Source organism: Sorex araneus, chromosome 9 (assembly GCF_027595985.1).
Source record: "Sorex araneus isolate mSorAra2 chromosome 9, mSorAra2.pri, whole genome shotgun sequence".
NCBI lineage: Eukaryota > Metazoa > Chordata > Mammalia > Eulipotyphla > Soricidae > Sorex > Sorex araneus.
In genome coordinates this window covers 41,126,042-41,139,597 of record NC_073310.1, presented here as the reverse complement: position 1 = coordinate 41,139,597, position 13,556 = coordinate 41,126,042, and the positions used below count along the sequence as shown (strand labels likewise).

At 48.9% G+C, this 13,556-nt stretch overlaps 1 protein-coding gene across 1 annotated transcript in view; it reads left to right on the top strand.

The window, feature by feature from the left end:
* The window catches only part of KIF28P (Kinesin-like protein KIF28P), a 71,503-nt gene that overhangs the window by 33,565 nt on the left and 24,382 nt on the right, over positions 1-13,556 (top strand). Inside the window, exons 9-13 of the mRNA XM_055147496.1 lie at positions 1,325-1,446; positions 4,408-4,498; positions 6,890-6,944; positions 7,980-8,103; positions 9,353-9,497. Of these exons, the coding sequence (XP_055003471.1) occupies positions 1,325-1,446; positions 4,408-4,498; positions 6,890-6,944; positions 7,980-8,103; positions 9,353-9,497 (537 nt within the window). The remainder of the gene's footprint in view (positions 1-1,324; positions 1,447-4,407; positions 4,499-6,889; positions 6,945-7,979; positions 8,104-9,352; positions 9,498-13,556) is intronic.

Below are 13,556 nucleotides of genomic sequence, written 5' to 3'. Positions count from 1 at the left end.
TCACAGCCACCCTCATCGCTGGTTTGCTGAAGTCACTGGAGCATGCTGGGCCGTCCTCAGTAAAGCTTAGGACATTTTGCAACGCCCTTGGTGTGGAATGTCAGGTATGTAACCGCCTTGGGGAGACACTGCTTCTGTTCGCCTCCTGTTTATGATTGGCTCCTAGTTTCATAGACAATTCAGAGGAAATTTCCTTAGCAAGGCAAAGCAGAGACCAGGGGGATAGGAGAGGTGGGACCACAAAGGTAGTGCAGCAGGTAGAGCCCTTGTCTTGCTCGATCTCCACCACTGCGCACCACCAGAAGTGACCCCTAAGCACAGAACCAGCAGTGAGCCTTGAGCACTGCCAGGTGTGGTCCATAAGCAGAAAGGAAGGAAAGAGAGGAGGGCAAGGGAGAAGCTTGCGTGTGGAGAGCCAGGTGGAGTCTTTAATTCCTGCTCCCTTACACTCTGACATCCATTCTGCCCATGGCCTCATGCAGTGAAGGGCTGAAGCAAAGGTCAGAAGCTGTTCCCCCTTCTAAGGCAGTGCTGGTGGAGAGACAGTTCACATGCTTTGCATGACGAGGGCCCTGTTTCAATCCCCAGTATTGCCTGGTCCGATTCCCCTGCCCGCATCTCCCCACACCAGGATTGCTGGATGTGGAGTAACTCCCTCCCTTCTGCCTTCCAAAGAGAGAGACAGAGAGAGAGAGAAAGAGAGGGAGGGGGCTCAATCCCAGATGCACATTCCAGTCACCAGACCTCACAGAATCAGTTAAGTCCATCTCTGCAGAGCGTTGCTTCTAAAAGTGCCCGGAAGTACCACACAAAACTGGGAGCCACTGCTGTAAGCTGGGCACTGTGACACAGTGGCCACCAGACTAGTACTCCCTGCCACTCTTCGTAGAAGTCACCACAATGCCTCCTGCACCCAGAAATGCACTTCACTTCCTCAGTCCTGCTCCAGATCCCCTTCCCTGAGGCCAGTGGAGATGGTCCGTGATTATTCTGTCTGTTGTGTTTCTATTGGTTTTCCAGTGGTGGGCAGGGGACCCACGGATCTCCCCCCACAACAATTGTCAGCAAACCAGATTGTTGAATTAAAGCAAGAGCCTGTGGATGCAGAGCTGCTCAGGGCCTGTGGTGCTGAGCATTTCCTGGGCCACCCCAATCGTGTTGGGTCTTCTGGAGCTGTAACTGTCAATGCACAGGGAACCATATGGTACTGGGGACAGAACCAGGGTCTACAGCCCACGAGACTTGTACCTTAGCCTTGTCCTGTCTCTGTAATCCTGGGCCTCATGATTTCAGACCTCTTGCTGAAATGCATCCCTCTCTGCAGAGCAGCCCAGCTGTGTGCCGGCAGATCCAGGGCTGGGCTCTTACACTGACCAGATGTCCTGGGTGCAGCAGCTGGAGCGGGCTCGGCAGGAGTGGCAGCAGCACTGCGTGGCCCTTACCCAGGTGAGCTGCGCTCCCTCACCGCCAGGCCTCAGGCAGGTGGAGAATTGGGGGAGGGCTTTTTCAGTCAGCAAGTGCATGATACATGAACTATGATCTGTGAAATGAAACACGTGATGTACAATAAAGTGATGGACAGAGTCAAGGGACTGAAAGGCCAGGATGAGGGGAAGAAAGTAGAAAAGCTTGGTGAATGTTGGCCAGCCGGGCTGGGGATAGGACACCAGGCTGTTGGTAATTAGACTGTGGGGAGAATGAGAGGAAGAGGAATCACCTCTGGGTGACAGTCACCTCTGTACTCTGTGACCCTAACCTTGGGGAGTGGTGGGAGACCATCAGCTTTCTTATCCTGAAGCCTAAAGTAGATGTGAGCCCCAGCGGTGTGGGGGACCGGAGGCAGCAAAGGGCCCGCTCAGATTAAGGCACAAGGGTTCCAGTGTTACAGGAATCTGACCAAGAACAGACTGGCACTTGGAGAGAGCAGAGAGAGGGCCCGAGTTTATTTATGCATGTGGACTCAACCTGGTTATCGCCAAAAGGGCCAGAACACAGTTCACCCAGAGCTTTTATACGCTAGTTACAAAAGGCATCACTTAACGTATGCAGTGGTTGCTAACATATACAATCAGAAATTAATATGATTTAACTTATGTGCTACACAGACATTTACTAATTGTTTCTAGGGCCCTGTTTCTGTTCAAATAACCTGATTAGACTTGCTCACATGTTTGCTCTTGTCATAACTGTGCAATATATGACCTGTTCCTCTTGACCCGGCTCTTAGATTGGGTCACTCAGAGGTTCTGCTTTTAATTTTTATGCCCAGAAGCATGGGCATAATGGGGTGCTTGTAGCATATGTTGTAATGGGTGTTTGTTTAATCAAGCACACCAAGATAATCCATGGTGTGAGAACAAGGAGGTCTTTATTATACCAACTGATCAGACCAGGGGGTCTAGGCTAGGCAAGCACCTGAGGCATTAGACAAAACTCAGGGATCCAAGAGCCTATTATTTTTTAAATTTTATTCAATCGCCGTGAGATAGTTACAGGCTTTCATGTTTGGATTATAATCACACAATGATCAAACACCCATCCCTCCACCAGTGCACATTCCCCACCAACAATATTCCAGGTATACCCCCCTTTCCCACCATGGCAGACAATATTCCCCATACTCTCTCTCTACATTTCAGCATTATGGCTTGCAACACAGACACTCAAAGGCCATCATGTTTGGTCCATTATCTACTTTTGGCACACATAAGAGCCTATTTTTATAGGGCTTTGCTGTGAACTCATCATTACTTTGCTTCATGCTCAAGCAATGTGGGGGCAAACACACATGGTGGTATCTTATCAGTATGGTTACACAGGGTTTCCTAAAATCAGCTTTCTCTTAGCATGGAATAGGGAAGTTCATCCCAAGTGCAGACAGGGAGGGCATCTTTTTTTTAGAACTTTCCACACAAAGCAAAATTGTTTCTTTAAAGTACATGCTATAATTTATAAAATTTAAAACACGTATTATAAATTTCCATTATAACACATACAGAAACATCCAATATTCTGCATAAGGGAGGTGACTGGGTTTGAGACCTTAAAAATTTGTATTCATTTTTTAAAAATTATATTTTGGATTACATGGTTACAGTTGTGTTTACATTTATATTTTGTATCTTGGGGCCACCCCTGGCTGTGCTCAGGGCTTACTCCTGGCTCTTTGCTCAGGGGACCTTATGTTGTACTGGGAACCAAACTCAGCTTGGCTCTGTGCAAAGCCTTACTTGCTGGATCATCTCTCTGGCCCTACATTCATGGTTTTGATGCAATTACAGCACCTCACCACCATGACACAGGACTGATTGCCCCCAGGAGGGGGCGGGTGCCAAGACTCACCACCACTGTCCTCTAGGCTTCCTCCCCCTTGACCCCTCCCTTGCTGCTTGGTAATCTGAGTCTTTTAATCCAAGGCCAAAGGTCTGCTGTTATTTATTACTCAATACTATCTATTCCCTTGTTTTATCTCTTTCTCTCTTTTTTTGTATGTTGGGGGGGATGGGTGGGTGTTGGGGCCACACATGGTGGTGCTCAGGGCTTACTCCTGGCTTGTGCTCAGGGATCATATGTGGAGTCGGGGATTGAACTCGGGTCAGTTGCATGCAAGGCAAACATCCTACTCACTGTGCTATCACTCCACCACACCCTGTTTTATCTCTGTATACTACAGATGAATGAAATCAACCCAGAACTTGCCCATCTTCTGACTTATTTCGCTTAACACAACACTTTCTGGTTCTCTCAAAAACACAGAAGGAAATGGGAATTTGCAATTTGCATGTCAGCTTAGCCCAGAGCCTGCTCATCTCCTGGGTTTGGCTGGGGGTGAGTGGGGTGTGGTGAGGGGGTAGGGGGAGGGTCTTACACCCTTCTGAGCACTCCAATACAGGATCCAAGTTCAGACCCCACCGGGAGGGCTGTGATTCTCTACCTCTGCATCAGAACTTCACCGCTTAGAAGCTCTCCTTGGCGTGCTGTCTCCGGCCTCTCCCAGCGCAGTCCAGGCCTGATCACAGCTCCCTGGGGAAAGAGAGATGGGGGTTTAGGTCATGGAGAGGTTCGGGCTGGGCCACCTGTAATCAGTGGACACAGGACTGATTGCCCCCAGGAGGGGGCGGGTGCCAGCCTGGGGAATGTGACCCCTGGGGACTCCAGGAGGCAGAGGGAGAGTTGGGAGTAAGACGCTGACGTGAAGCCGACTCTGCAAGGGCAGCTCAGGAGAAGAAAGTCGGAAGCGCAGGTGTTCGGAGCAGCCTGTCCAGAGGGTCACAGGGGCCTGCCAGGACCTCACCCCTGCCCCTGGCTTCCCCTCCTGTGGGACCAAGGGCACTAGAGCAGCTCTGAGGAGGACAGGCTGAGCTTTAGGGTGCTGGTCGTGTGACACCCACTCTCGTGTCTCCCTAGGAGCGGCAGCTGATGCAGACCTGCCCCCACCTCCTCAACGTCAACGAGGACCCACAGCTCACAGGGGTCCTTAAGTACTTCATCCAGGAGGGTACGGCACCCACCCCTGTCTCAGGACCTGCCTGCAGACATGCTTCCTTGTCACTGTTTATCCCTGGGATAAAAATGAACCCCCACGCCTAAGTGTCCGTGCTAACCGTGCCTGACTCCCAGGGGCCGGGAGCACCCTCACTGCTGTGTGATGTCACCGCGTCCTTCTCCAGAACATGTTCTTTCCCGACCCTGAACCCCTTAGACATTCCCTCTCCATCCTTCCTCCCGCAGCTCCTGCATGGCCCTTCTGCTTTCTGGTCTGTGGCTGGCAGTTCTGGGTACCGCGTATAAGTGAAATCAAAAGGGGCTGGAGAAATAACTACAGCTAGTAGTGTGTTTGCCTGGCACACAGCCAACCTGGTTCCATCCCCAGCACCCCATAGGATCCTCTGAGTACAGAGCCAGGAGGTAGGCCCTGAGAACCACTGGGTGTGGCCCAAAAACCAAGCAAAAACTTGTTCAGGGGCTGGAGAGATAGTGCAGTAGATAGGGCGCTTGCCTTGCTCGGGGCAGACCTGGGTTTGATCTGGAGCCTTGTCAGGAGTGATCCCTGCATGCACTGTCAAGAGCAAGCCCTGAGCACTGCTGGCTATAACCCAAAACAAACCAAAAAAATCTTGGGGTGTGTGTGTGTGTGTGTGTGTGTGTGTGTGTGTGTGTGTGTGTTGTGGTAGATTGGTGTGTGCTCAGGGACTATTCCTGGCCCTGTGTTCGGGAGTGACCCCTGCTGGGAAACATACAGAAATCGAAAGGAAGAGGTACATTAACCTCTGTACTATCTCTCCACCCCAGCTGACATTTTGGGTCTGGGTCTTTCCACTTCGCATAGTTCCCAGAGCTCATCCCTGCTGACACATGTGTCAGCATTTCTGCCTGTGTGAGGCTGTTGCTAGAGCCCCCTGCACAATCCCAGGCAGCTGAGGGCTCTGCAGGATGGGGTGGGGAAAAGGAGGTGGGGAAGAAGGGAGCAAGCCTCCAGACAGCCCTAGCTCAGTCATGGCAGATCCTCCCAGAGCAGAACTTGCCCACACCAGGATCCAGTGCACTCTTAAGGCTCAGACTCAACATTTCTTTCCCCCAGGTCCCCATAAAGGAAAATAGAACCTTTAAAAAATTATTATAGTTCTGTTAGGACTGGAGCGATAGCACAGCAGGTAGGGCATTTGCCTTGCACGTGGCCAACCTGGGTTTGATTCCTCCATCCCTTTTGGAGAGCCCAGCAAGCTATTGAGAGTATCTCGCCCACATGGCAGAGCCTAGCAAGCTACCAGTGGTGTATTCGATATGCCAAAAACAGTAACAACAAGTCTCACAATGGAGACGTTACTGGTACCCACTCGAGCAAATCGATGAACAATGGGATGACAGTGCTACAGCGCTACCGTTCTTCTAATGTGTTTACAACAGTGTTGACATTTATGGTCTTGGTGTGCATGGTTACCTAGGAAGGTATTACTTGTGTGTCTGTGTGTATGGAGGGTGGGTGCTTCTGGGCCATGGCTATGTTCATGACCTACCTCTAGCTTGATACTTAGAGACGACTCCTGGAGGGGCTTGGGAAACCACATGTGGCACTTGGGATGGAATCTGGGTCAGCTGCATGCAAGGCAAGTGCCCTACCTGCTATACTGTCTCTCCAGCCTTAGGAAGGCTGAACTTTTTAAAAGTTAGAAATCATACCAACTAAAGGTTGGCAGTAGCTGTTCTTCAAACTCTTGAACACGTATGTCACTTATCTCTACGTCTCTTTGATTGAATTTATGCACGTTGGAGAAGTCTATGCTCTCTCTTGAACATGTTTGCTCTCTTTCCCCTCGTGTCTTTCTAAATAAGTTCCGTTCAATAAAAACCAGCTTGCTTAACCAATTAAATTAAGGCAGGCAGTAAAACAACTCCAGTAAGGTGCATCAAAGCATCATTTAGATGGGACATTTGGGGTGGGCTCCCATCACCTGGTCTTTCCAGAGAGGTGGTGACCTTCCTAGGTCTGATGTCTGGATATTGATTAGGATATTGATTCAATATTGAACACTTTTTTGTTGTTGTTGTTTTTGTGTACAAAAGCCACTTCAACTTGTATTTAATGTCACTTCTGGCAGTTCTTGGGGGGTGTTCAGTGCTGAGGTTCATACCTGGGCCTCCAACATGCAAAGCATATGGTTCTGAACAATTTTTTTTTTGCTTTTTGGGTCATACCCGGTGATGCACAGGGATTATTCCTGGCTCTTCACTCAGGAATTACTCCTGGCGATGCTTGGGGGACCATATGAGATGCTGGGAATAGAACCCGGGTTGGCCACGTGCAAGGCAAATGCCCTACCTGCTGTGCTATCACTCCAGCCCAGTTCTGAACAATTTTGAAACCAGATTAACCCAATTTTTTTTTCAGGTACATGTGATGCTGGGCAGGCTGCTTCAAATGCCATTACTCTTCATGGTTTGGGGTAAGTTAAATTTGAACCAGCTGCTTGGCATTTCTCAAATGCCCAAAGCCAGAGCACAGGGGTTATGACAGGGAGGTGGGGGGATGGTGCTAATGGAGGCAGCTGCGCCTTGCTCTTTCAGCCTCCAGGTCCCATCTCTGGGTTCTTCCTGGAGGTTCATCTCATCTCCCTTCTACCCCCACTTCCTGGGGAGATCTGGAGTCCCACACACTCAGATCTGTACATACGCTGAGACTATATAACCTTTCCCTCAGGATCTCTAGGCCCCAGTCAAACATATATGTGGGTGGACTGTCTCCATATCCAGAATATGCCATAGCTTCCAGAAAGTCAAAGAATATGGCAGAACCATCAATAAGTCAGTCATTGTTAAAGAAACTCTGGTACATCTACACAATGGAATACTACGTGTCAGAAAACATGAAGTCATGAAATTTGCATATAAATAGATCTACATGGAAAGTATCATGCTGAGTGAAATGAGTCAGAAAGAAAGAGACAGACATAGAAAGATTGCACTCATATGTGGAATATAAACTAGCTGAAAGGCAAAAGCTTACAATGATGCAATTTCTGGCAGATATTTCTTTGGACTTAGTTACTTAAATACTAAAATACAGAAATCCAAAACCGTGCGGCCACTAGTGTGGCCACTCGACCTCATATCTCTTCATTCTCAGCAATGGAAAACAAATTATCAAATGCTTCCTTTTCAGCAGGTCCGACTTTAGGGGGGAGAAACTCCAAACAATAATAATGAGTTTTTTGTTGAAATATTGAATGTAATCAAAGTAAAGTGAAAGTAAAGTGAAATTTATCCATCCATAGCATTCCAAGTGGTCCCCCAAGCACGCCCCAGAAATATTTCCTAAGTGCAGAGACAGGTGTAACCCCTAGGCATTGCTGGATGTGCCCACCCGCCACATAAAACCAAATCAAAAAGAAAAAAAAAGAGAAAAGAGAAAGAACAACCAGACTTTTCACTAATTCCCAATATAGTTGGTCACTGAGAAAAGCTCTTGTCATTTCCTTTAGAATTTCTGAGAAGCATGCTTCCTTCACAAACAAGGATGGGAAGGTGACAGTTGCCCCACACAACAACTGTAAGGTTGTTGTTAATGGGGTCCCCATCACAACCAAGACCAAGCTGCAGCACCTGGTAATCTTTCCTGCTGGCCCTCGGGCTTTCCTGAATGGGGGGTTGGGGGGAGGAAGGAGAGAAAACTGGCCAGGACAGGGGCCAACCACCTCCTGTTCCTGTTCCACGGGCTCAGTGACACAGTTATCCTATGTATGTGGGAAAGTTTCTTTCTGCCTCTGGATCTCATCTATAAGGTGGTCACTTGATTTGCATATGCCAGAACCCACATCACATGCACTGTGTAGTCCCCCAAAGACCCATTGTTTTGTCATGGTTCCGTGTGGGATTTTCTTGGTCTCTGCTGGACCAAAGGTGATAGTTCAGGGCAGTGCCAAAGCGATGTGTCAAAGTGATGATGTATCTGCACCTCGTTTCCTTGTACCCCGGGTGTGGCCCTGGAGTTACCCCCAACCCCAACCAGCACCACCGGTGTGGTCCTAGGGCACCTCAGGAGCCAGCAGAGCCCCAGCACTGAACCTCGTGGCCAGCTAGATGAGAATTTCTGGGCATTTCCCTACCCCCCTGAGTACTGCTTGAGATTCTCCCCTGACCACCCCCACCGAAAAGGAAACAGAGAGGTGAGCTACAATGCTAATCCTCACACTGTATTTCCAGCTTTGACGTTTTGTGACACTTCAGCTAGTTCTAAAGCTGACCATGCAGAGGGACTCACAGCACCCCAAAACCCAAGCTCTCCCCATTCGTCCCTCCAGCTTCCTGCAACCCATCTCCTCTCCAAGCACTCCTCAGACCAGCTAGTTGACTCTGTGTACTCCCTTCTGGATACCTCCCAATAGCCTCCCTTGGGGGGCTCTGCATGGGCACCCCTTCACTGCTTCCTGTCTCAACTCACTTCCATGGACACACTGACCCCCAGGTTCTATTCTGCCTCTTCTGCCCACCGCAGCCTCCCTGCCACACTGGCTCCTGCAGAGGCCATGCCCTCCTTCCCACTCTCTGCCGGCTCGGGCTCACAGCCTTGACCCGTCAAGGCCCCAGGGGACCAGGCCGGTCTGGGGGTCAGCACATGTGTGCATAAAGAAGACACAAATGAAGTCGCGCTCCCTCACATCTGTGTCTTGCCCTGTTTGGGGGAGTCACGGGTGAAGGAGGGACGGGGCTACTATGGTTTAACACAGTTGGTCTGGGAACTGGCCTTGGCCCTGCGGGAGCAGACGGACCACACCCCTCCTACACTGACGGTCCTTCCATTGCACCCTTCCTGCCTCCCCGGCGCGTCCTCCCGCTGAGCCCCCTTCTCCCTTAGGACCGCATCATTTTGGGATCCAACAGCGCTTACCTCTACGTCGGCTTTCCTTCCGAGCGAGGCAGGGATGACCTGAGCACATTCGATTATGACTTTTTCCAGCAGGAGCGAGCCGCTGCCGAGGGCGTGAGTGTGGACACGCTGGGTGAGCAGCCCCCAGTCCTCTTCTGGTGCTTTCTGTGATCCCCCCGGGTTGGCTTTCTATGTGCATGGCTGCTTTCCTGAAGAAAAGCCTCTGTTCTTGTGTCAGATAACGAGGTTTTTGGAATCTGAGCAGCTGAGCGGCCCCTGGCTTCTGTGGCGATCACTGGCTCCCTCCCGTGGCCTCCGGGCCAGACCCAGTTCTTGCCAGGCCACCTTTCCGCTCAGCCTCCAGCTCTCCCTTCCTGCAGCTGGTCCTGGGTGCTAAAACAATTTTGAAACAATGTTTTGTAAGCTGCAAACAAGTTTTAACAGTAGTGCACACAGCACACTCACCCATGTGCACATTCCCACGAACACACCACACACACACACACACACACAAACTCATTCACTCCACTCAGTTCTCTCCTCTCAGGACCTGCCTTATGGCATGTGTCAGTGTGAGTGTACAGAGATATACCGAGAATAATCTTTGCTGAACCATCGAAGAGTAAATTACACACAGGCTCTTCTCTTCTCACCAAGCGTTTCTGTGCCTATTGCTTAAGGAAAAGCACATTCTCAGGAAGAGGCCTCTATGGCAATGATAGTCGAAAATGATCACTCTGGACAAGAACTGAGTGACAAAGAGATATACATGGTAACCTTTCAATACCTGTATTACAGACCTTTCCCTCCCCCAAAAGGAGAGGGAAAGTGGGGTGAGAGTGGGGAGAGAAAGAGAGAGAGAGAGAGAGAGAGAGAGAGAGAGAGAGAGAGGAGAGATAAAAGAGAGAAAAGGAGAGAGAGGAAGAGAGAGAGAGAGAGAGGAAATATGCCTGCCATAGAGGCAAGGTGGGAAAGGCAAGAGGGAAACTGGGGATATAAGTGGAAGGAATGTACACTGGTAAAGGGACTGGTGTTGGAACATAGTATGACTGAAACCCAACCATGAACAACTTTGTAACTGTGTATCTCATGGTGATTAATAAAAATAAGTACCTTCTTGTGGCTGGAGCAATAGTAAGCAGATAGAGTGTTCGACTTCCACACAGCAAATCAGGGGTTTATCCCTGATACCCCATATGGTCCTCCAAGCACTGCTAGGAGCAATTCCTAAGTGCAGAGTAACGCCTGAGCATCTCTGGGTATGCACCTCCCCCCAAAAAATAACACTGTAAAAAGAACATTTTCTCACCTGTTACTGAGTAAGAATCCCAGTCAGAAAATTAACAGTGATATACATACATAAATTTAATCCACATATTTTGCTCAAATTTAATGAATTATTTCAATAATGCTCTTTTATTTAGTGTTTTCTTTTTTTTTTAATTTAAATTTTATTGAATCACCATGTGGAGGGTTACAAAGTTCTCAGGATTATGTCAGTTATACAGTACTCAAACACCCTTCCCTTCACCCGTGCCCATATTCCATCACCAACCCCCCCATTATACCTCCCGCCCCCTCCCGCCCCCCCCAGTCCCCGCCCTTGTAAGTGATAAGTTTCACTTCGTTTACGCTTTATCTTGGTTACAGTCCATGTTTCAACACATAATTCACTATTGTTGCTAGGGTTTCCCCCCAAAAAAGAGAAGACAGTCCCACTGTCAAGGAAGCATTTGATGGCTCTCCATTGCTGAGAATGTAGAGATATTAAGTCCCGCTGTTTGTTACATAACTTTTCTATTTTTTCCCCCCTCGTCCCGCACCACCGAGATCACGCCTGTTTAGTAATCACCACGCTGCCTGACAAAGGGAAAACAAACCAAAAGAGATGGTTATTTCTCGTCATCAGCCGGCGTGGGGCTCTGGCTTAGTTGATAGTCTGGTAGAATGTCTGCAAGCAGTTTCTGGAACCAAAAGTAATACGCTGGTATCGGCCCCGGCTCAAGATTCCACCAGCGTCCCGCTGTTCCAAGTACATAATAATTTATTCCCTTGTATCCCATTCCCACGCCACCAGGCCCGTGTCAGCTTAATGGACATCATACTATGGTTAACGCCACGCCGCATTTCTTCCCGAGAAAGAAGGATATTTCTTCTCAGCCGGCGTGGGGATATGGCTTAGTTCAGTCTATAGAGATGGCTACCACTTTGGTGGCCTTCAATATTTCAGCAAAAGACTTACTATTCTTGTTAGGATTTCCCACCAAAGTCCGACCCGTTAAAAGGGAACTATTTCATATTGGTGCTGATTAAATGACAATAGGTTGCGCGGCCATGGCAGCAGCCTCGCGGCTTTGAATTTCTGTATAAAGTCCAGGGAAAGTACAGCCAGAAATTACACATCGCTACAAACTTTAACCCTATTATGGTCCCCCCAAAGTCCAACGCATTACAAAGGAACCATTTCATATTGCTGATGATTAGATGACATTAGGCTGCCGCGGCCGCGCGGTTTTGGGTTTCTATATAAAGTCCAGGGAAAATTCTGCCTAAAATTCTATCGCTACAATCTTTTACCCTTTACCAAAAAAACTTAGTACTATTGTTTGGAGTTTCCCCCCATGTTAAGCCCTGCCAAAAAGGAACATTTACACGTTGCTGACAATCAAGAGATATTAGGTCTATCGCAGCCGCGCGGTTTTGGATTTCTATATGAAGTCCAGGGAAAATTCTTTTGGTAATTGCATCACTCGCTGGCAGCGCCTGGGCCAGAAGCTCCCAGCACACAGTTTGGAGGCATTTTGGGGGCGCCGCTCGTGTCCAAAGTGGTTCAGTTGCCTCCGGGGTCGATCTCGCGCGGGGCCGCAAAGGAGCGTCCCCACATGGCTCTCTGCTTAAATGTCGGCCGGCACAGGGCGGATCCGGGAGTCCCGCCCATCGGCTATCCCGGGCTTCCTGTAGAGTCTAAAAACCGGCTATAGTCTCGCTGCGTTCAAAAAGAAAGAGTTGAGAGAGAAAAGAGCATACCCTGCCGGCAGTGCCTGGGCCAGAAGCTCCCAGCACACAGTTTGGAGGCATTTTGGGGGCGCCGCTCGTGTCCAAAGTGGTTCGGTTGCCTCCGGGGTCGATCTCGCGCGGGGCCGCAAAGCAGTGTTTTCTTTTTTTGAAGATGAAGATATTAGGGCCCAAGCTGTTGTGCCTGAAATTCAGATCCCCAGTTTCGGAGAGACCAAGTCCACACACGCTAATGCAAAAGCAAAGGAATTTTATTGCTAACTCAAGCTAGTGTCCAAGTCTCATCCAACACAGTGGAGTTGTAAGACAAGGACCCCCCCCCATTCCAAATCATAAGTAGTTTATATAAGTTTCAATGTTAAGCAAGTACTTTGGCAACAGTGATAAAGTAACAGTAGTCAGGAAACAGTCAAACAATCGTTTCCAGTAACAATTAATGGTTACATTCTCTCTGGTTTCTGGCACATTGTGATTGATTGAGCCCACTTGCTGGGCCCAGGAACTTTCCAGATGGGGTCAGGCTGGCTAGTTACCCATTGTTTAATTTCTGGGAAACCAAAACTGTTTCAGTTCCAGGAACTGAACCTGAAACCTAGCTGATTTTCCTCATTTCTGCCACCTGTCATGGCATCAGTTTCACCCTTACTGTGCAGGCCCACTTGTTGCATTTAGCTGCCATGTCCCTTGTCTCTGTCAACCTGGTGTATACATTATGTCTGTCTATGTTTCCCATCCAAGCTTTCATGTTCACATTTTTAATGCCTGATGCCTCGCTGTGTCTCCATGTGGGATTTTGTAATATTTACTCCTGACTGAACAGAAGGTTGAGGTAGGACAGCCACCAAAGCAATAGATATGTTGACACACACTAGCATGCTCGGGGTCAGCTTGCCAGTAACAGTGATCATATGGAGTTTCAAATTCTTTTGCTTTTGTTTTGGGGGCCACACCTAGTGGTGCTCAGGGCTTACTCCTGGCTTTGCACTCAGGGGTCACTCCTGGAGGGACTCTTGGAATCATATGTGGTGCCAAGGATCAAATCTGGGTCAGCTATGTACAAGACAAGCGCCCCTACCCACTATACTATCACTGGGGCCCCAAATTTCTTTTTCCCTCATTTTATTTATTTTTTTGTTTGTTTTGGGGAAATACCCATCTATACTTGGACTTATTTCTG